The sequence below is a fragment of the Phacochoerus africanus genome, chromosome 7, assembly GCF_016906955.1.
Source record: "Phacochoerus africanus isolate WHEZ1 chromosome 7, ROS_Pafr_v1, whole genome shotgun sequence".
Taxonomy (NCBI): domain Eukaryota; kingdom Metazoa; phylum Chordata; class Mammalia; order Artiodactyla; family Suidae; genus Phacochoerus; species Phacochoerus africanus.
This window is the reverse complement of record NC_062550.1, coordinates 60,770,534-60,794,703: the sequence shown is the minus strand read 5'-3', so window position 1 is coordinate 60,794,703 and position 24,170 is coordinate 60,770,534. Positions and strand designations below refer to the sequence as shown.

Below are 24,170 nucleotides of genomic sequence, written 5' to 3'. Positions count from 1 at the left end.
TTTGTGCTCACGACCTATTTTCCATCAATTCATTAACAGTGGAAGGAGGCAGATGGAAAGGGAGTGCAAGGTGTGAACAAGCCCCCTTTCTTATTTCTGGCAAGCTCTGCCATTCTTTAGCATTTTTGTAATAAAAGCAACATTCAAAGAAAAAAGTAGTATAAAGTTCTTATTGGATGATTAAAATACATTCCAGCATAAATTTAACTTTCCTCTCTGCTGCACTCTAGGGGGAGCTGGGAAAGAAGGGGAAAGTGGAAAGCTCTGAAAAGAGAACTCCCTCCTTCATAAGGGTTCTTGACAAAATTAGGTAGTAGTATCATTATACACCTTACATCTGTACACATTTCAGCATTTACTTTTTTCATTTGAAGTCCATTTACAAAAAGCCCATCAACTTCATCTTCTTGTCTCTGGGTTTCCCAAAGCTAGTGAATTCTTTGGATGTCCCTGAGTGAAATGGAAATCCCAAGTTTAGGCTACATGGTATAGCCTTCCACTCAACCTACCAGATATTTTAGTTCCTGTACATATTCTTCACAATCCCCTGCAAAATCTGGAGACTACTCTTCCAAGGACAGGAGAGCTGATGGGGAGGATATAGTGGTTGAGAGAGATGTTTATGTATTTACTTAAATATATAAGACACTAACATTGAGGTAGGGCCAAAATACCAAGCTGTAATAAGTGTTGTCTACCTACCCTATCACCGACTGATTTGATATTGGGTACGGATATTGAGGACAAGATTATCTTGACAAATTCTTCCTTCACTCTGATTTTTCTTCTTTTAATATTTTTTATATTTTTCTTTTTTTTTCCCTATATCTCTTAATCCCAAACTCCTAATTTATCCCTCCCCCTCTTTCCCCTTTGGTAACCACAAATTTGTTTTCTGTCTGTGAGTCTGATTCTATTTTGTAAATAAGTTCATTTGTATCAATTTTTTTTTAGATTTTTACCTAGAAGTGATGTCATGTGATATTTGTTTCTTTTTTACTTCCCTTAGTATAATAATCTCTGGATACATTCATGTTGCTACAAATGGCATTATTTCATTCTTTTTATGGCCGAGTAATATCTATATATATATCTTCTTTATCCATTCATCTGTTGATAGACACTTAAGTTGTTTCCATGACTTGGCTATTGTAAATAGTGCTGCTACGTACATTGGGGTGCATGTATCCTTTTGAATTAGAATCTTCATATTTTTTTAATACACCCCCAGAGTGGGATTACTGGATCATATAGAAACTCTACTTTTAGTTTTTTTAAGGAAGCTCCATACTGTTCTTGATAGTGGCTGCACCCTTCCACCTTGACATTTTATATTTTCTTTCTCCTTATCTTTTATAGATGACTTTAGCCGAGTGAGATTAGTCTCCATGAATGAAGAAGAAGGTGCAGACTACATCAATGCCAACTACATTCCTGTATGTAAACAAAATAAAAAATGTTTTAAATCATGCTTCCAAATTGTAGCCCAGCCAGAGGAACACTACATGGCTACAGAGATATGTCAAACAGCTCAATAGAATTGCTTGTTCTACACCAAGCAATCCAACTCAAAAGGACAGTTTCCATTATTCCATTTTAGAATAAATAATACGGAAAAAAGAAGCCCAGAGACGAGTTATATTCGAATTTCTTTGCAAAAGACTAGTGAAAGTGAAAGTAGACAGTTATACTAAACATCATCTTTCTTGTGTTTAAATTTCAGTGTTGGAAACCAAACTCAAAAGGTTCCACCTGAGCACCTGTGCTTTAAAAATGTATCTCTAAAGACAGTGGTCGTTCTTATAAAAAGATGTGGGTGTGATTTTACAGGCTTCTCAAGAATAATGTTTAAAATCATAGGGATTTATACAGTCAGTTGACTGCCTCTTTAATGGAAAAAAAGGACAAAACTCTACACAGATTAATGATCCTTGGCCAGATTTATCCTCAGTAAATTTTCAGTTTTTCTCATTTGTGTGAAACAGCATCTGGTGTTGACTGTGGCTCCGAGGTGACAACACTCTCACTTATATTTCAGGGATACAACTCACCTCAGGAATATATTGCCACACAGGGGCCACTGCCTGAAACCAGAAATGACTTTTGGAAGATGGTCCTGCAACAGAAATCTCAGATTATTGTCATGCTTACTCAGTGTAATGAGAAAAGGAGGGTAAGTGCCTAGTGGGCTCTGCCCCACTAAGCAGCAAAATCTGCACCGGTCACTACCATGGATTAAGTGATTACTGGGTACAGAAACTTCCATTTGCGTAGTTCCCATTGTGTCTCAGCAGGTTAAGTACGCAGCAGGCTAAGCATCCATGAGGATGCAGGTTCAATCCCTGGCCTCACTCACTGGGTTAAGTTTCCAGTGTTGCCACAAGTTGTGGTGTAGGTTGCAGATGCATCTCAGATCTGGCATTGCTGTGGCTGTGGCATAGGCTGGCACCTGCAGCTCTGATTCAGCCTCTAGCCCAGGAACTTCCACATGGCGCAGGTGTGGTCTTAAAAAGAAAAATAACAAAAGAAGCTTCCTTGTGCTTCATTCTTTATCCCCACAAAAATCCTATATGATTCTTCAGAGGCAAATAATTTGCATTCTCTAAGCACAGACTGCTTCTTCCCTAACTTGTTTGTTTTAAAGGGATGTGCTGTTGTCCCCTCAGGTGAAATGTGACCACTATTGGCCATTCACAGAAGAACCCATAGCTTATGGAGACATCACGGTGGAGATGATCTCAGAGGAAGAGCAGGACGACTGGGCCTGTAGACATTTCCAGATCAACTACGTAAGTCGTGGAGCAGGGGTTCAGGGCCTTATCCCCAAGCTAAGGTAGCCCCCGGGGCCAGAAGACCAGTCCCCCATCATGGGAGACTAGGAACCCTTTAGGTTTGGCAACACTGCTTCCTCCAGGAGAAAGGTCCCATGTGTAATATGATTGTTTCCCTGTCTCCTTAAGAACAGCGTAGGTGAAATGCTTGGCCCCGTAGAGCCCAAGGAGGCGTAGCCACAAGGCTGCATGGTCCCGTGTCAGATTCTCCTGGGGTAATAGAAGACAGGATAAGGTGACCCACCGCTCACCAGGCATGACTGAGAAGTGTTGTCACTGCTTATATTAACCATCTAAGTAGGATATACAAACACGTTTTAAAATAAAGTGTAGTTTTAGATGAGGAAGTTTGGGTTTTGTTTGGCTGTGTTCCTTATTTTTTTTTTCTAGTTTAGTTTTTATTATTTCAAAAGTGCTTCTGGACCTTATTAATCATGGTTCCATAGCTCTTTTGCAATGCTATTGATTTCTGATGGTTAGAAAGGCAGAAATGTCTATTTTTCCCATCAGGACTGCTACCTCCCTGCACTCATGCTGAATGTTTGTGTGCTGGGCTAGGTGCTAACATCCACTGCAGCCATCCTGGTACCTTCTTCACCAAGAGCAGCCCCAGAAAATAAGAGGGAAGATTCACTAGTATTCTTCACTTGAATATGCTCTCTGCTGGGGACAAAGCTTAATAAGACAGTCTTCATTAAAATGTGCTTCTCTGTTTAGAAACAACCCTTCCTCACAGTATAGATTAGGGGATAAACAAAAGAACCTGTTTTGTGAAACCTGTGAGCTAAGAATGAGTTTTACTTTTTTTAAAGATTGAAAAAAAAATTAAAAGCAGAACACCATTTCACATGAAATACTCCATAGAAATTATGTAATTCAAATTTCAATGTCCATAAATAACATTTTACTGAAACATAGCCACAAATTTATTTACTGATGTTCTATGACTCTTTCTGTGTTACATCGAGCTTGAATAGTTCCACAGAGAGCTGTATGATCCACAAAATCTAAACTATTTGTTATTTTCCCTTTATGGAAAATACTGGCTGACCTTTAATATAGACAATGGAAATAATAATTGTTCATATCAATACAACATAAGCACTCATTAACTGGCCATTTATTGATATTGACAAGAAGCAAATCACTTCATTATGGTTGATTTACAATGTTGTGTCAATTTCTGATGAACAGCATAGTGACATAGTCACAGTCATACACACACACACACACACACACACACACACACATTTGTTTTCTCACATTATTTTCCATTATGGTCTATCCCAAGAGACTGGATATAGTTCCCTGTGCATACAGTAGGACCTTATTGCTTATCCATTCTAAATGTAATAGATTGGATCTACCAACCCCAAACTCCCTGTCTGTCCTAGTCCCTCCCCCTCTCCCATGGCAACCACAAGTCTATTCTCTATGTCTGAGATTCTGTTTCTGTTTTGTAGATAGGTTCATTTGTGTCACCTTTTAGATTCCACATATAAGTGATAGCAAATCATTTCTTAACCACTAGTATTTAACAATGGCTTTTGCTACACTGAGAATTTAGGCAAGCCCCAGTGTAACCATAGCAAACTGCTTCATGCTGTTCCATCCCTTTGACATGCCCATCTCCTTGACATGCCCATCTCCTTCTGTTCCCCAAGCACATTCTTACTCAGAGTTTCAGCTCAAATGTCCTCCTTTATAAAGCCTTCCCTAGTCTCAAGAGACCTTTGTCCCTTTCCTCCTCTGCTCTAGTCTCATGTATATTACTCCATCATAGTGTACCATAGGTGGTTGCAATTCTCATTTATGTCTGCCTGCCCTGCTCTCTGCTCCCCCACATGCTGTAAGTTTTGGATGCAAGTACCATTTTAATAACCCTTGTAATCCCAACCCTTACCCATTTAAAAATCTTTGTGATGTGACTAAATCAGTGAATGAATGAATGTTTTCAAAAATAATAAAGCTCTTAGAAAACACTGATGGATTTATCCATCAGAGAAAATATTTAACAATCGTAATTCCATTTGAACTCTGCTTTCTGTCTTGGCCATTTTGGCTGGAAAGCCAGTGCAAGTGGCTAGACAAAGAATATATTTGAAGAGAATAAAACTTTCCCTAGGTTTTGCATTTAGGAGAAAAAAAATTGCAAAGCAAAAACAGGGTCTGTTCTCTTGACAGGGAAAAATGACATAGATCAAGCCATGATCAATACCATGCTTCTTGTCCTTGGACTTAAATGGTGACCTTTCTATGACAACCATGTGAAGAACTTGAAACATAGGAATAAAACATTGAATAGTAGTTTTCTGGTAGTGTTTTTATAGAGTAATTACAAGCCTCTGGTCCCTGAGTGCCCCCTTTTGGCCATAAACATACAGAATCTAAATTTTAAGTTTCTGCAACGAAGGTTAAATTATCAAGGAATGTTGTACTATGCTGATGAATACATTTTTCTATTTTTTTTTCATTTTTTATTTATACACTTCTTTATTCTCTTCATATTGATACATGGGATCTTTCTGAGTACAATGAAAGAAAATTATATAAATGAGGAAGGCAGGGATTAGTCTCTTTCTCCTACTCTTTAATACAATTAGCATTTTTTTTTTTTTTGGAATGGCTAAGTAAGATGTAACCAGCAAGTTTTTCTCATTTAAAAAGAAAGGAGGAAAATGACCATAACACACAATTTGTCACTTTCCAGCACTTGAAACTTGGCATTATCTGAGTAAGAACTGGAAACTAAAAACTGGCAAAACTGGTTTGTTCCCACTGACGTGTGCCTTGCTATCCAGCTGGCAGGAATCACCTGTCTGATACAGAGACATCTGCCTTGCAGCTACAGAGAGACTGATGGCAATTTAAAGCTTTCCTATTTTTGAACTACCTTGCATATTTTACCTGGATACATTTTCTTTTTTTTTTCTTTTTATGGCCACACCTGCAGCATATGGAAGTTCCCCGTCTAGGGGTTGAATTGGAGCCGCAGCTGCCAGCCTATGCCACGTGAAGCTCACAGCAACACCAGATCCTTAAACCACTGAGAAAGGCCAAGACCGAAACCGCATCCTCAAGTTCTCAACCTGCTGTGCCGCAACAGGAACTCCTTGGGTACATTCTCAGATCAACTATATTAGAAGATATATATATATATATATATATATACATACACACACACACACGTGGATCATACAAGATACACAGATCTTGTGCTTAGCTAGCGATCTGCACTTGAAAAGAGCAAACATTTTTATGAATTTTGGGTAGCAGAGTTATCTGGTGGTGAACTATCCTTAAATCCTCATGTGTTGAGAAAATCATTTACTCTGCACAATTTATTATGCTTGAGTTGCTTTCTTGCCATACCTCCAGAAGAAAGAAGTGAGGGGGGCCAGCATTTTGCAGGTTTCATGCTCCATATGTCTAAGGAAAAGCCCTCAGAGTCCCTGCAGTAGGTTAAGGATCCAGTGTTGCCGCAGCTGTGGCATAGGTTACAGCTTCAGCTCAGATTTGATCCCTGGCCTGGGAGCTTCCAAAAAACAATCAACTTTTTGCATGGTTGCAGCAAAAAAGAAAAGAAAAAGCCTTTGAATGCAGAGATGGAGGGACTGTGTATGGCTGGGGATACATGGCCTTAAGTCAAGGGGACAGTGGGTCTAGTTGAAGGGCTGACATTTGTATTTATACAAATATTGTGTTTTATTTATATACTTTATATATTTATTTATATTTGCAATTTTTACCTCACCCAACACTACTGAGTCTACAAAATTTATTTCTCACTAATACCCGAAACCTCAAATTTATCTCCAAACTCATAGCCAGACCAAATTCTTCTAAATTATGATATAGTATTCCCTCTACTAAGTGGATTCTAGGGTCTTAGCAAGTTTGAGGGATGAGGGATGCATTCAATTTTTGTGAGAACTGGGTTTGGCATATTTTGATAACAAGAGCGGAATAAAACCTTATGCTTATAAATTAGAGGGGACTAAAAAAAATCAATCTTGAAGGACCCACATAGTTGATACTTACTCAGGTCAGAGGGAACAACAGTGTATTTGGTGTATGGGTTCATATGAACAGGAAAATATACAAAACATTCCCACTTACCAGGATTCTCAGAACAGCCCATCACTGGATGGGAGCGAGTGGTAGTACTTACATAGCAGTAGTGATGAGAATTATTTCTAACAAGTACCTCCCTTCACAAGCATGATCACACATAACCCTTGTTGTAGATACTGTTAGACTTTTTTTTTTAATTGAGGTAGAGTTAATTTCAAGGTCGTGTTAGTTTCAAGTATACAGAAGTGATACATATATATTCTTTTTATTATTCTTTTCCATTATAAATTATTAAAAGAGATTGAATAGAGTTCCCTGTGCTATATAGTAGGTCCTTGTTGTTTGCCTGTTTTATATGTAGTAGTGTATATCTGTTAATCCCAAACTCCTGGTTTATCCCCACCACCACCAAACACTTTGTGAGCGAGAGAAAACTAGTGTTTAGCAAGTTTGTCTTGGGTCAGGTCCCTGAGTACCGGAGCCCAGGACAGGAATTGGGCTGTTGTCCAAGCCAGGGGATTTTGTGGAAAGTATAATCTGGGGTGAAATCTGTATGGGAATAGGGAAAGCAGGACAGGACAGCACGGGGAAGAAGCCACACACAGCTATGGGTTTGGCCGAAGTCTAGCCCCAGCCAGGTCCCTCGGACAGCAGTGGAGCATGAATGACACCAAAGAGCTGGCTTATTCTGGCTTTTTGTGTCAGGAACTCATGAGCTGCAGGCTGCCCTCAGCCAGAGAACACAATCTCTCTCACTGTGAAAACAATTTCCAGCAAGGCAGCTTCCTTGGTTGGAGGAGGTGACGGAGCACCACTAGATGCTGTGAGCAGTGCCTTGGAAAGGGATGCACCAGCCTGGCCAAGTGGCACCACCAGCATCTTACAGAATTTAGTTCATTGCCCAGAGCTGCTGCAGAGCCAGGATGAAAACTCTGATCTGCTTAAACTCTTATCAGTACCCAGGCATGGATTAGCCTCTTTATCCTACTCTTTGGAGCTTTACACAATTAGCATTTTTTCCCCCAGGGCCTTCTTTGTGCTAGACACAATACTGAGAGCTGGAAAGGGAGGTGTACCAACCAGGAGTGGTATGTGGCTTTACCATCGCCTGTGAGCTGCAGAGGCCTGAGCCATCCAGACAACAGAGTGAGATTAACGCTTGTTTTTTTTCCCAAAGGCTGACGAGATGCAGGATGTGATGCATTTTAACTACACTGCGTGGCCTGATCACGGGGTGCCCACAGCCAATGCTGCGGAAAGCATCCTGCAGTTTGTACACATGGTCCGACAGCAAGCTACGAAGAGCAAAGGCCCCATGATCGTGCACTGCAGGTAACCTCATCAAATGCAGTGTCAGTTAGGCACCAAAGGCTTTGTTTTCTAAAGGAAATTGCCCATACTTCCATAAACCCCTGATAAGATCGAATCAACAGTTAAATGCATTATGATTTTTTGAATGTATGATTAATTGCAGTCTTACTAGGGACATGACTTACTTATAATATGGCTATCGTACATCCTGTGGCATATGAGATGAATATTATTTTCCCATTTTCAGATGAAAATTAAGAAAAAAAAACCTAAGGAGAAGAAAGGTTAAGGGAGTCACAGATCTTCTTGGACTTGGCATATGGAAGAGTTAATATTCAAAGCCCAGCACACCTGCCTCCAAAAGCCATGCTTTTAAGCACTGTGTGATAATATCCTATTCTATCAAGGATTTGGTAGAGGTTATAACATAGCTAAACACAAGGTCAAATTAAAAATAGCCAATCAAACTGAGTGAAATAAGTCAGAAAGAGAAAGACAAATACCATATGATATTACTTATATCTGGAATCTAATAGACAGCACAAATGAACCTTTCCAAAGAAAAGAAAATCATGGACTTGGAGAATACACTTGTGGCTGCCCGGGGCGGGGGGGTGGGGGGCGGTGCGGGGGAGGGAGTGGGAGGGATCAGGAGCTTGGGGTTAACAGATGTAAACTATTGCTCTTGGAATGGATTTACAATGAGATCCTGCTATGTAGCATTGAGAACTATGTCTAGATACTTACATCGCAACACACAATGGGAGGGAAAAGTATGTATATATGTATGTGTAACTTGGTCCCCATGCTGTACAGCAGAAAAATAAATGAAATAAAATAAATAAATAAATAGGCAGTTGCAGCCCAGAGTAGTACCAATAGGCATAAAAAGGCAAGTGACATAATACTGGTGTAAAATATTTATGCAAATTCAAAAAAGCAGGGGGTATAAATGTGCCCCTACCATGTATCAGAGATAGAAGTGGGATAAAGATGTCAGAGGAGGCCTTGGCAACCAATAATCCCGGATCTAATGCCTTGGCCTTAGTGAACTATAATAGCTAGGATTGTGTGTGTGTGAGAGAGACAGAGACAGAGAGAGACAGAGAGGAGTATGTGTCTCTCTGGAAAGAAAAATGCTTCATAAGCTACTAACTTTCTGTTGGTAGGAAGAATATCCTTGCTGTCAGTCATTCCTAGGTAAAAGCTTTACTTCACCAGATTATCTAGTCTTAAATTGCTTCTTTCCAAGTGCAAAAAATATAGTTGCTCAACCATGGGGTCAAACCCATGGATTCCTTTCATGCAAGTAGCAAGTACAGTTCCGGATGTGACTTTACCAGTGTTTACACTGACACGGGGCAATTCATCTGAGAAGCTAAGCCCTAAGAGGGAAGAGATGTCTGGTAGAAAAAGCGAACCAGACAACTAAATTCGTGATTTTTCATGTTGGAGTTCTCTCCCAGCAAATCCCACATGTAAATTGGTTTGGATTTCTCTTTTCTCATATTGCCTCATAATCCAGAGTTTAGACCCAGTTGGCACTTCAACCTGTGAGTGATTGGAGCAAAAGAACTCACTTTACTGTAACATTGGGGACTGTGGTGGACAACTGGTCAACCTATATCCCGCCACTTCCCTTTGCACTCTGAGCACTGGGATCTGGGGATTAGAAGAGACTAAGTCCAAATGTTAAACTTGATTTTGAGGCAAAGATCTAAACATAAACATCTCCTGGGAGGCTGAGGCAGACCAGCATCCACTAGCAGGGTGGATATGCTCTAAGGAAGGTCTGGAAGAGGAACTCAACCTAGGGTTGAAGGCACAAATCACTAGCACCCCAGCACTAGAGCTGAGGCCTGGGCATCTCACTTGGACTTTCTAGCTGGGCTTAACACTGAGGCTACTCAGAAGACTGGGATTGTTTATGTGTATTGGCTCCCAGAGGGCAGGAACCAGCTCTCCAGCAGACTCCATATGGAATCATTACTTTATTAAGAAATAGAGACCCTGGGGGTCGGAAGGGCAGATGTGGCCAAGGCAGTGTAGACCCATACCTCTTTAAGGGGGTAGCAGTGATAGGACTGTGACATTAGGAGACATACCAACCACAACTGCATCCTTAAAAATCAGTTCAGTGGGAAATATTGCCAGTTTAGTCTTTTTTCTCAAGGATGCTATCCGTAAATTGTTTATTTTTTTTTAATCATCCATTTGTTTCTAACAGTGTAGGAGCACTAAGTGATGTGCTGTGGGGATCTCTTTTGCAGTGCTGGAGTTGGAAGGACAGGAACCTTCATCGCCCTGGACAGGCTCCTGCAGCACATCCGGGACCATGAGTTTGTCGACATCCTAGGGCTGGTGTCAGATATGCGGTCATACCGGATGTCTATGGTACAGACAGAGGTAGGGACGCAATCATAGCATATTTTTACATTTGCCCTTGACTGAAAATTTTCCTGTTATACAATCTCGTGTTTCAAAACTATTGTCTTGAATTTTGTGTTTGTTTCCGCCATTCCTGGTTTCTTATTGTGCATGTTCAAACTGTTCCAAGGTATAAAAGAAACAGCCACTTTTACTGGCTTCACACACCCTTCAGTAGTCCAGAGCACATGGATGTATCTATAATGGAATAAAAGCCCTTTGAACAGACTGAGAGTTCAGCAAAGGTAGCAGCCAATCTAGCTAATGCCACCAACTGGAGACTTTGGAACTGATGTGATTTAATTCTTTTTAAAATACTAGATTTGATTCAATGAGTTTGTCATTAGTTTGTCCTCCATGTGATGCTCTATCCAAGTTCACTTTCGATGATAATATGGATTGAACTTATGCTTTCTGTCCCCCTTGTGATTTTTTTTGTTTGTTTTTCTGCTGTACAGCAGACCCAGTTCTGTGTGTGTGTGTGTGTGTGTGTGTGTGTGTGTATTACTTTTTAGGGCCACACCTGCAGCATATGAAGTTCCCAGGCTAGGGGTCGAATCGAAGTTTCAGCTGCTGGGCTGCACCACAGCCACAGCAACTCAGGATCCGACCCACATCTGTGAACTACACCACAGCTCACAGCAACACTGGATCCTTAACCCACTGAGCGAGGCCGGGGATTGAACCCTCCTCATGGATACTAGTCGGGCTCGCTACCACTAAGTCACAATGGGAACTCATATATATTCTTTTTTTCACACTCTCTTCCATCACAGTCTATCCCAAGAGATTGAATATAGTTTCTGTGATGTAGAGCAGGATCTCATTGACTATACATTCTAAATTGAGTAGTTTGCATCTACTAACCCAAACTCCCAGTCCATCCCACTCCCTCCCCTCTTCCCCTTGGCAACCACAAGTCTGTTCTCTATGTCCGTTCCGTGAGTCTGTTTCTGTTTATGGATGGTTTCATTTGTCCCCCCCCCTTATGATTTTACGGATTTCCAGCCCCTAATCTACCAGCACAGTCTGTTCCTTTGATCTAAATGAATGGATTCATCATTGCAACAACATGGAGGCATTCCCAGAAATAACCATCAGTGTTACAGGCTCCTCTTCCTCCTATTCTCCCAAGCGCTCTCTTCCCTTGAAGCCTTAAAATGCACTCAGGCTGGAGCGGCAGCCCCAGGCCGGTGCCTGCAGACAGTATTACGCAAGCACCAGAGCAGCAGTGGGTGTGCACCAGTGTGGGCCGCAAACATAAGCACAGTAGTTTCTTCGTAATCTTAGTCACCCAGCCGTATACTCACAACTTCTTAGTTTCAAGCGAACAATAATCCTTTTTCTCAAGGAGTGTGTGTGGGAGGAACACTTGTGGAATAGAACACAGCCTGTCCTGACCTTTGACTAAAATTCCCAAGGAATTGAAAACTGCCTTAATCTTCCTCACGCCTTTTCTACAAATCACCACTAGATGTCAGTATAACTCAAAAGCCTGCAGGTCCAGGCTCCTGTCTCAGTGTTTCTGGTTTCCCCTTTCCCACCCTTTTTTCTTTTCTCTCTTGTTTCCCCATCCTATCTGATGACCAAGGCTTGGCACAGCCATTCCAATGTGTTTATTTCTGAACTACAGCAAGATTGTGGCACTTTGGAAAGACTAGCTCATTTAACATTCAGATGGCTCACGGATGTTTCGGAAGCAAGGCATCTATTAGTGTCTTGAGCCCACTCGCATCCAAGTCCTGCTGCCTTCTAATTTACTGCTGTGGGGACGTGAACATTACCTTGTTGTCACAAGCTTAAAATGTCCTGGGCTTCCCGGAGAAGCCCAGCTACCTAGTGATTAAACGGTGCTTTATGAATCCATCCATATTTTTGGCTTTCACTTCCGTAAATCTATATCCTACTATGCTAGTGACACTCCTTATTATGTATGTTAATCCCCAAGCTTCAAAGAGCCACTCCTTATTTTAAGTATTTGGGATTTGATGAAATGTCTGCCCCCATTGACTTAATTTATACCTTTCATAACTTTATAGACTTTGATTATAGCCTTTTTTGCTTTCAACTTTCCAACTACAGAATCTTAATCCCTTTTTAAAAACTACCTTCACATGGCAGACCCTCCAACCAATTTTCAGCACCAGGATCTTTCTGCAGGTATGGCGATCATACGAGACTAGGGCAGCCACCATGCACCTTGTTGCATAGCTGAGAAAAAGTTGTTTTCTCCTCTAACTTTCTTTCCTCAAATTTTGATGACCTCTTTGTTTATGGCAGCATTTTAGGTTGACATCTCCAGGGAAAGAGCCTTTTTTAAGTATGCTATCCCTTCCCTGAACTCTCGTGGGAAAATTCAAAGTCAGCAGAAGATGCACAGGTCACCACAGGTTACTTATTTTTCCCAAACATTCCAGCTTCACTCTAGAGTTCCCTCGGGATTTTTGCAGTGATCCTCTCCCGTTTATTTATTTATGTCAGTTTTATTAGTTTTATCTAGAACATCTTGTCCATTGACTTACCTCTGTTTTTCCTCACTCCTCTGCTCTTCGTGGTTCAACTTGGATTTTGAATGTTAGGATGTTCCTAACATCTTCCTTGAGCCCAATTCATGCCCCAGTCCTGCTGCCTCCTAGGTTACTGATGGTAATGAGTAAAAAGCAGAGTAAAAAATTATTTTCTTCAGCTTCATGGCCCCAGAGCACTCCTTTGACACTAATGATTTTCAAGAGGCCAGAATGATTCTCCAGCTGTTTTCTGAGCCACTGTATATATAGGAACCATAGTGTGTGGTGTATGAGTGACCTCCCATGCTGGTTTCTAATTTTCCTATGTCCTCTTGACTGCCTGTCACCTTGATTCTACCACCCCCACCCCCCAACTCTACAACCAACAGAGGCCATTGACTCATTTGACCCTGTCTTCAGATGCACATTTCAGGTCCCTGCAGCACGCTACATGGACTGTGTTTTAACAAGCCCTCTTCCCCTTTCTCTGTGGATAGGCATGCTGTGTAGACTCCTGCATGAGAGTAGCAAGGGGTAGTCAGAGAATAGGGTCATCAGGCCAGACCCTGCAAGAGGCCAGGGGCCCAGGCGATCACTGTACAATGTGCTTCACCTCCCAGAGCTCCCACTCCTCATTCAAAATGTATCAAAGACAACATTCATGCATTATTTGTTGTAAAGTATACATTAGGTAAATCCCTATCATCAAAATAAATGCTTTGAAACTGAGAAGTACTGCATGTGGACAGCCTTCACCTCTCCTGGGCGCTCTTCTTTCTTTTTATTTCTTAACTCTGTGTGTGTGTGTGTGTGTGTGTGTGTGTGTGTGTGTGTTGTGTGTGTGTGTGTGTGGCACCTATGGCATGTGGAAAGTCCCCAGCCAGGGATTGAACCCACATCACAGCAGCAATCCAAGCCACAGCAGTCACAATGCCAGATCCTTAACCCAATGAGCCACTAGGGAACTCTCTCTTCTATTTTCATCAAAGGTTTTTTTTTAATTTTCCTGGAATAAGCTTTTCCTGTAGGTCAGCTTGGGCCTTGCTTTGAGCAGCCAGTCCTCCTGATCGTTAGCTTAGATTTCTCAGGAACTCTCAGAGATGTGCCTTTAAATAGTCTTTTGTTTACTTTTCCTGTGGCCCAGCTACAAAGTTTTTTTGTTTTTTCACACAAAGTTCTGCCCCTGTAAGATTATGGGTTGAGAAACCAGGCATTCTCTGTCTTTATCAATGCCCGTGCCTGACTCAACACCAGAAACAACAAAGGGATGTGTCATAACAAGAAGGGGAATCTCAATTACTGATGTGATATTGTCACAATAAAAGGGAATGTCTCCAAATTGTGTTGAAAAATACAATCAACCCAGGGAAATTTGAAGTATTTAAACTTATCCTCTGTATGAAGTTGTCATACAAAAGCCTCCTTGAAATCCTATGGGTATCTTAACTGGTTCTTATTTAAAGGTTATTTCCAATGGTGTTACTTAGAGAGAAACTCTGGGAAATAAGAAGGAGAAAGACTGTGGTATGACCTTGACTTCATGGCACAAAGACAGCTCCCCTCAATAGTTTGGCATAACTCATCTCAGACTTCACTTTTGCTCATATGCTCTACATGTATATGCTAATTTTGCCTTCTGATTTTTCATTCAACATTTTTCTGCATGAATCAGCCCAAATTGCCTAAAACTCTGTAAGTCTCATTTAAAGACTGAATAATGTTTCGTTTTAGATATGTCATTGTTTACTGAAAACATTCTCCTTTTTATAGGCCATTAAATTGGATTCTTTCCCACATTCTTACTTCTATCTGTCCACAATGCTATTTATTAGCATTTTATTAATTTTACCTCCTCTAACAGTAGATAAAAATAATTGCTTCAACAGGTCAAATCATCATTGGATGTTACTTTTTCCTCAGCTTTGCTCACTTCATAGGTAAAAAAAGTTGTTTTTGGTTTACATTTTTTAAATGCCTGACCATATTTGCACTTGTTTTAATATTTTCTCATTTTACTTCAAAAAATATTTAATAAGCACAAACTAACTGCTAGGCATTAGGAGGAAAAAGACACAGTCCCTGCCCTGTGGGAATATTTAGTCTAGCGGTGTATTTTATTTATTTGTCAGTTTAAGTGTGCATGTTACTGATTTGGATAAATTTTAAACAAAAATACAGGTATCAACACTTGCCATATTCTAGAAACTATTTTTCCCTCTCGGTTTCTGGTTTGCTCTGTATTTTCTTCTTTTTACTGCTTTTTACATACAGTAGTTTGAAATTTTTATTTGTCATTTACTGTTTAATGTTTAGAAAGTTCTTCCTTAACATAATCAGAGAGGAATTAACCCATATTTTCTTCATATTTTTATGGCTTAATTTATTAAGCTTTCTGGAACTTATTTCAGTGTATTATTATGAAGTGATGCACCATTTTTTTTTTCAAAAGAGCCCCATCATTTATTGATTGAATATTCACTGCCTTTAGCTTTAAGTAGTAATAGTGTGAGCCCTATTGTTATTTTCCTTGGAGGGGGCAGCAGAGGGGGGCCACACCAGTGGAATGCTTCCAGGCCAAGGATTGAATTCCAGCCACAGCAATGACATCGCTGGCTTCTTTATCTGAGGAGCCACCGGGGAACTCCTGAGCCCTGTCATTAATAAAAATTTCTTTGAGAGGTCCCACTGCGGTGCAGTGGGTAAGGATCCAGCATTGCCTCAGCTGTAAGCGTAGGTCATAGCTGCAGCTCTGATTTGATCCCTGGCCTGGAAATTTCCATATGCCATGGATTCAGCTGAAAAAAGATATATATTTACAACTGATTCTCTTGGATTTCCTAGTTATAAAATTGTGTCTCACAAATAATGAAAACTGTTTCCCTTGACATCACATCCTAGTATTTAACCCTGACACAATATTAAAATACTATTTTTTTTTTGCTCTAAAATATGCCTTTGTCTGCTGCTCCAGGAGCAGTACATTTTTATCCACCAGTGTGTGCAACTCATGTGGATGAAGAAGAAGCAGCAGTTCTGCATCAGTGATGTCATCTATGAGAATGTCAGCAAGTCCTAGTTCAGAATCTGGACCAGTAAGTACAGAAGAGCCCATCACGGGCGCCCTGTCTTAGAACAACGAGAGAAGATACGATGGGATACATCAGAAGGCAGCAGGCAGCTATGAGTACTGACCCTGAGGCCGCAGAGGTGGTCACAGGGAGGCAGTTGTAGGGAGAGGCAAATACCATTAGTGAAGTTCAGAGCTTCAGGGCACCTTGGTTGGCACATGCGGCAGATGCAGGAGCTTCGGCAATTCGTGAAGATATGACCTCCATTCCATTCCACCCCGAACCTTAAATTACTCTGATCCTAGATCTGTGCCTTGATATCAGGAGATTACCATCCAACTCTACTTATTTAGATATTTTATGCAAATTTTTAATGATTTTAAGGGCCATACAAAGGGTTGCAAAGAAAGCAGGAGTTGAAGTAGACACCCCAAAGAAGAAAAACAATATTGACAATAGTCTCAGGATAGCAGAGTTTTGAAATGCTTTGATCTCATTCGTTAAGTGAGCACTTACTTGAGAACTTCGCCAAAAAAGATCATGACAGAGGCAATGCCTTGGGCCGTTGCCTAGGAGTTCAGATTTTGGAGCTATAAATAATCTTGGCTGAAGTAACAAGTAATCTTCAAATTCGACTCAGTAAACAGAGCATGGGATGTGTGTAAATATACAGAGACTGGTGGAGGGGACCATTGACAGGGTGGGGAGAGGGCAGGGGTGTCTCGTGGAAGAGCCATAGAAGGATATGGACCAGTGGGTTCCAGGCTAGGACTAGCATTGGACCTTTATGTCCATCAACAAAGAGAGACAGAGGCAGGAGGAGACAGGAATGATAAAGAATAAGGAAAGACAGAGACAAATTTGTAGTAGGTAGAGGGAAAGACATTCAGAGCCACAGAAAGGAGGCCTTACAGAAAGATGGACAGATAAACCGACATCCACACAGGCTGTGGGACTGAGTGTAAGGAGAGCTAGTGATGGAGTTAGGAGGATCACTGTACTTCCTGCAGATCTGTTGGTGACCCTCTCCCAGGCTGCTTACTCTCTCTCTTTCTCTCTCTCTCATTCACAGGACAGGACATCCTCCCTTGCTTCCAGAATTTTGGGGGGCCCTACTAGCCATTTGCTAAAAAGAGCCCTGCTTTGTAGTATGTGGCCAAGGAAATACCTTATCTCATAGAAGCACCAGGAAGACTTAGCCTTAAAGAGCCTACAGTGTCTTTTGGACTCTTTCACTTCTGGACATTCATTAACGGGACACCAGAAAGATCCAGATGCTCTGCAAAGGGCAGGAAGCACAACCCTTCTGAAGGGTTTTGCTAGCCCTTTGCTGGTTGGGCTGAGTTTTTGGGGTTGTTGTTTTTAAGTGCAATAATTTCTGTGTATGTGTGATTTTATCAGAATGTTGAATTGTTTTCTGCCCACGCCATTGATCAAGCTCATAGCCCAAGCAGGAACAAGCATTGTGAGTGTCAAATTGTACCTCATTGTTTAAAAGAGGCATGGCCACACATGAAGAAATGGGATTTTGCTTCAAGGAAATTGAACCGGTGGTATCTGTACTCCAACACAAGCGGGGAGGGTGGATGGGGGAAGAGAGAGAGGTTCTCCCCACAGATCGACTGCGAATCTTTTCCAAATATGAAAATCTGTAATTCAGCTTCAAAGTAGAATAGAAAAAAAAAATTAAGTCTTAATTCTTCTAGTTTTGGATTTTTTTTTTTCTTACTAACCATTAACTGTCTCTTCCTTGGCCCTTCTGGACTAATGTCACTGTCCAGATTCTTTTTCAACAAACTAGAACTGGTCCTGAAGACTTTTGAAGTCTGAATCTTTAGACTCTGTTGCCGTGTGAGCAATCTTGGTGCCTACAGTTTGCATTCCTTTTTCTGTTGACCTGCATACATGTAAAAGCTATTTCTTTGTGAACCATGGGCTGTGACCATGCACTTTCCCCCAAAGAGCTGGGAATTTATGAAGTTACGGCAATGAACTGCAGCATGCTAGGACAATTATTTGGCTACCTTTTTCCCCTTGGGTAATACTGTCAAGCATCTCTATGGATTCCGACAGAGATTTCTTCCTGTTTTGTTTTCTTTGGGGTTGTCAGTTTCATTTTAACCTGTGCAACTAGTAACATTTGATTCTTTGCATTTTGTATAATTATGGTACATGGTCTTGTATTGTGACATGAACGCTGTCAAAATGGACCACTATAGCATGGAGAAGCCTGTTACTTTGTGTCACATCCTGAGAAAGAAGAGGTGATGGCTCCACAAAGGAAAACACTTTTGAGTTGAAAGTAAACATAAGCTGGCTGCTTCCTTGTGGCGGCATGGCTGTTGGAGCCTTCCTGTGTGTGTTTCTGGAGGCTGTGCCCCCCTCTCTGTGCATCTGCTCACTGCCCCTTGCCTGTGCTCCCCTCTTTCCTCAGTATCTTCATGAAGCTATGTTTGTGGGATCAGTGTCCTATTTTATCAGTGACCTTAGTGACGGTGAAGGATGCCAAGTGAACAGCTCTGCACCCCACTGTCTCTTGTCACTGAGAAGGGCTGGCCACAGCAGAGCTTGGCACAGTTCTTTGCAAGACCAGGCCGACGAGTCTCAGGTTCACCTCAAGGAGGGGCGGGGACGGCAGAGGAGGTCCAGACCCTGCAGGTTAACAGCTTGGGCTCCCTGGGCACTGTCAGCTTTTACTCACCTCCCTTCCTGCCTTCTCACCTCCCTGCTGCCACCTCCTTCTCTTCTCACTCCCACCCCTTTACATCCTGTCTTGGACATGTGGAGAATGTGTCACTCCATTCTCAGGAACACACACAGCTAAAGCAAGTGGCAAGTGTATGTGCGACATCCTTAGGTTTTTTGCCCAGAGACTGGTCAGGAGGGGAGTGTGCGACTTTGGGTGATCTGATAAGACCCATGGGAATGCTGGTGCCCTTCCCGCTTTCACAGACAGGAACGTCATTTCCCTGACACTTAAAGCACCCTGTAAATATTTTATGATTTTTCTTGAGCACCACTTCGAGGTAGGGATCAAATAGTCCCAGATCGGTTTTCCCAAAAGAAAAGGTGAAGTATCCAGGGTTAGACTGAAGATGCGGAGTTTAGAAAACAGGAAGGGCACACGAGGTGCTCGATCAGATTGTTCTTTCCAGGGTCTCTGCAGCCATCACTGCTCCCTGTACACCAGTGCTCTTGAAGTTGTAGAGCTGATGGTAAGAAAAGCATCCATCTGTCAGAAGACTTGAGTTTTAATCCCAACAGGTGACTCTGCAGTTTATCGCTCCTGAGTCTCTGTTAATGAACTGTGGAATTACCTAGTAATAGCACCATATTTCACAGGTATAAAGGTTATCAGATAGGATTATTTGGGAGTTCCCTGGTGACCTAGCAGGTTAAGGATCCTACATCGTCACTGCTGTGGCTCAAGTTTGCTGCTGTGGTGTGGATTCAATCCCTGGCCCGGGGAACTTCTGCATGCTGTAGATGTGGCCAAAAAAAAAAAAAAAAGATTCACACAACGATGTTTGTATCTGATTCATTCATATGTCCTAGGGGCCCCGCAAATCAGCTTAATTTTCACCCTTAAGAATTTAGAGAGAGTTCCCATTGTGGCTCAGTGGTAACTAACCCAACTATTACCCATGAGGATGCGGGTTCGATTCCTGGCTTCACTTGGTAAGTTAAGGATTCAGTATTGCTGTGGCTGTGGTGTAGGCCAGCAGCTGCAGCTCCAATTAACCCCTAGCCTGGGAACTTCCATAAAAAGAAAAGAAAAAAAATTTTTCAGAGCAGAGGCAGAGGCGGCCAGGGCCTCTGAGTTATTAAGATTTTTTTAATCATCTGAGAAGTGTTAGAATACACTGAATATGGAGGCATTATCATATGCAATTCAAAGTAGCCTACATGGTGCATAGAAGGAGCTGAAGATTTTGGAATAACAAAATATTTAACTTGGAGCGCTACCGAGATCAAATTGCTTGGCTGCAAAAGCCAATTTCTGAAGTTAATCAAGAAACTACCACTATGTTCCCATTTAGAAATGTAACATTTAACATATATCTATCCCTACATATTATATGGTTTTATTTAACTTGAAAAGGGGAGAAAGTGATGGGTGGCAACCTTTTTTGAAGGGGGAAAGTGTTCTAAATCTGAGTTAATAATTTTCCGCTACGAAGTTAATATTGTCCCCATGTTAAAAATTAGAAAACTGTTAGGTTTTTTAAAAAACTCTTATAAAATCTTTAATAGGATATTATAATCTCTCCCCTCTTCTAAAATCTGTCTCTGCCCCCAGACAGGTGATCCATCTCTCAAAGGCTGTGGTGTCAACATGTAATGCAGAGGCCGGAGATTTTGGATCTGATTTTTTTTTTTTTTTTTTTTTGCAGACCTTGTGAGAGCTGTTTGCTAGAGGGCTGGCTCTCAGCCAGAAGGGTAGAGTTACTGAATTTAGTCTCTAAGAGCCAAAATCCTCCCTGCTTTCTAGCAAGGAGGCCTTCCTTTCCACCTCGGGAAATGTCTGATGTAATGTGCTTCAAATGAGCTGGCTCGTTTCCTAGCTCACCGCTCACTAGCCCGGGGCTTGGCACAGGCTCAGAGCTCAGAGGCCATGTCCAGCACTGAATATAACATCTACTTTGGCCAAAGGGATTAGAAAGCAGCAAAAACATAACCCACATGCATTTCTTCCTCTGGGTTTTAACAGCCCCACTTGGATACATTGGAAGGAAATGTAAAAGCCATGCTATCTGTGACTCTTGGTCTTCCAGAACAGCAGACTTTCTTTTCGGTTTCCATTGATGATTATCACAGGGCCTGATCCTGGTGGGCTACTCAGGTCAAGATGGAATGTCATGTTTAGACTTGGGGGTTGTATTATGAGGGACATTAACAAACTGAAGGTTGTCCAGGGCAGGGTCACCCGAACCATTAGGTTTGTGGAAAACAAACGTCACAATCACAAGACTTGGGACAAGTGGGGCTGTTAAGCCTAGAGTCAAGGAAGAGTCACCAGTTCATTCAATCATTTGTTCAACAAATATTTATCTAATAATGTTGAATGAATCAATCAATCAACCAATGAAAGATTTTTGACCATATTCAGTAAAGTAGGCACCAGAACTACAAATGGTGCTATATACGAACTTGTAAAAATAAATTAGGGAATCGGAGTTGTTTTGTTGTTGGAAGGACCGAGAAAACATTCATCAAGACTTTTTCAACGTTCTTCACTTACATATCTCAAATATGGCCATATATCTTATGCAATAACACCAGTAATGGTGGTACACCTTTTCTTCCAATGGCTTATAGGACAGAAATAGCAAGTGTTCATTGTTTTTGCTACTCATCAATCACCATGGACCCCGACATGGTCTTTCCTTTTTTTTTTTTTTTTTTTGGCCTTGTCACATGGCATGTGGGAAGTTTCCAGGTCAGGGATCAAAACTGTGCCACAGCAGCAACCCAAACCACAGCAGTGACAACACTGGATCCTTAATCCCGATGTGCCACAAGGGAATTAGGTATCCTTCACATTTGATGAGAGTCACCAAGCTAGCCCACTCGCCTATTCAAAACACCACTCCCGGAGTTCCCGTCGTGGCGCAGTGGTTAACGAATCCGACTAGGAACCATGAGGTTGCGGGTTCGGTCCCTGCCTTGCTCAGTGGGTTAACGATCCGGCGTTGCCCTGAGCTGTGGTGTAGGTTGCAGACGCGGCTCGGATCCCGAGTTGCTGTGTCTCTGGCATAGGCGGGTGACCCCTAGCCCGGGAACCTCCATATGCCGTGGGAGCGGCCCAAAGAAATAGCAAAAAAAAAGACAAAAAACAAAACAAAACAACAACAAAAAAAACCACCACTCCCATCCACCATATCCCTGGCATGGATGATTCTACCATATGGAACATTTCCAGTGTGCTTCTGGAACTGCCACCTCTGAGGTAGCCTATTGCTTCATTCATCAGAAAGCATTTCCTTCTTTTGCCTACACATCTAAGGACCTCATTAACATTAAGAATGTGTGGCTTTAGGAGTTTCTGTTGTGGCTCAGCAGAAACAAACTGGACTAGTATCCATGAGGATGCGGTTCAATCCCTGGCCTCGCTCAGTGGGTTAAGGATCCAATGTTGCCGTGAAATGTGGTGTAGTTCGCAGACACAGCTCCAATCCCAAGTTGCTGTGGCTGTGGTGTAGGCCGGCAGCTGTAGCTCCAATTTGACTCCTAGCCTGGGAACTTCCATATGCCGTAGGCGAAGCCCTAAAAACCAAAACCAAACCAAAACAAAACAAAAAAACAGAATGTATGGCTCTATAACTCTCACAGACATAGGCTTGAAGAACAAATTGACTCTCCCATTTTGCTAAAAGGGCAGGCTCTGTGGGCATGCCACTGCTCAGAGCTGCCTTGAAGAGAGGTCTGTTTCCAACCTTTCCATCTGGGAAATAGTAAGTTTCCAACCCTCAAACAAAATCATGTGTTTACTCAACTTCCCAGGCCAGGCACTGTGGAAGGGGTTGGGGCTATGAAGATGGATGGGACAAGGTCACTGCTAGGAGGAATTTACATTCTGGTAGGGGATGATGGAACAGATACTAAGGGCAACAGGGTATTTCAGATAATGTGCTAGAAATACATAAAGCATCCAATGTGCACCCAAGAGGATAGGTGATTTCTTTCTGGGAGGGTCAAGGAAGGACATACTGCCACACTCAAGTATTAAAGACAGAGTACTGGTGACGCACACTCACCTGGCATTCAGCAAGCATTCATAAAACACCCTAAGCATCAGTCACCAGGGCCACAGAAGTAAACAAACCTCGGAATCTACCTTCTGAAGCTTTCCTTCCTGGCTGACTCCAAAATGACAGTTTCTTTCCAGGCCTCCACAAGCAGGTTCCAGCTCATACGTTTGTTTTTTTTAAATTTTTTAAAAGTATAGTTGATTTACAGTGTTGTATCAATTTCTGCTGTACAGCAAAGTGACCCAGTCATACATATATATACATTCTTTTTCTCATATTATCTTCCATCATGTTCTATCACAAGAGACTGGATACAGTTTCCTGTGCGATACAGTAGGACCACATTGCGAATCCATTCTAAATTCAGTAGTTTGCATCTGCTAACCCCAAACTTCCAGTCCATCCCACTCCCTCTACCCTCCCCCTTGGCAAGCACAAGTCTGTTCTCCATGCCTATTTCTGTTTTGTAAATAGGTTCATTTGTGGCATAGTTTAGATTCCACACATAAGTGATATCATATAGTATTTGTCTTTCTGACTTATTTCACTCATGTGTTATTCCATGGAATCAGGTAGGTTTGTTGTGACTGCAAATGTAACTGAGCACACTGGGGCTACCTTTCCCAAGCACTCGCAGTCAGTTCTGTTCAATGGAAGATAGTCAGAAGTGGTAGACTCCACTCCCTGGCCCCTGGCCCCCGGCCCCTGAAAATCAGCCCCCAGGAGCAATTTTCCTTACTCTCCTTCTTTTCCTCCCTCTCTCCATCTATCTACCATCTCCAGATGGAGATGGTGGTACCAAAAAGATGGAGGGAGGCTGGGCCCCTGAACCACCACCTGAAGGAGAAACACCTGCCTGCATTGGCCCCTGACGTGATCAAGTAATACATTTCCACTGTGACATCACTGACACTTTGGGACTGCCGGCCATGGCCATCAGTGTGCCCTTAACTAAGCTGGCAGCACAAGGAAAACCTTCACAACCATGCTCCATCTCAGTTACCAGGGGAGTTTTTCAGGGTGGTATATGACTACCCAATAATGTTCCCAGAAGACAGGTTAAAAATGAGACAGAACAGAGAGAAGGTAACTCTCAAGGCAATTAAGGGTTCAGGGAAAGACCCCAGAACCATGATGGTTCTTTTAAAAAGCAAGCTTTTCAAAGTTCCCAGCGTGACTCAGTGGAAATGAACCTGGCTA

At 41.9% G+C, this 24,170-nt stretch overlaps 1 protein-coding gene across 1 annotated transcript in view; it reads left to right on the top strand.

Moving 5' to 3' along the window:
- Nucleotides 1–17,915, top strand: part of PTPRO (protein tyrosine phosphatase receptor type O) — a 48,667-nt gene extending 30,752 nt beyond the window's left edge. Inside the window, exons 8-14 of the mRNA XM_047787480.1 lie at nt 1,360–1,436; nt 2,039–2,173; nt 2,667–2,789; nt 8,083–8,237; nt 10,487–10,622; nt 16,122–16,242; nt 17,291–17,915. Of these exons, the coding sequence (XP_047643436.1) occupies nt 1,360–1,436; nt 2,039–2,173; nt 2,667–2,789; nt 8,083–8,237; nt 10,487–10,622; nt 16,122–16,226 (731 nt within the window). The 3' untranslated portion in view covers nt 16,227–16,242; nt 17,291–17,915. The remainder of the gene's footprint in view (nt 1–1,359; nt 1,437–2,038; nt 2,174–2,666; nt 2,790–8,082; nt 8,238–10,486; nt 10,623–16,121; nt 16,243–17,290) is intronic.
- Nucleotides 17,916–24,170: the final 6,255 nt, after the last annotated feature.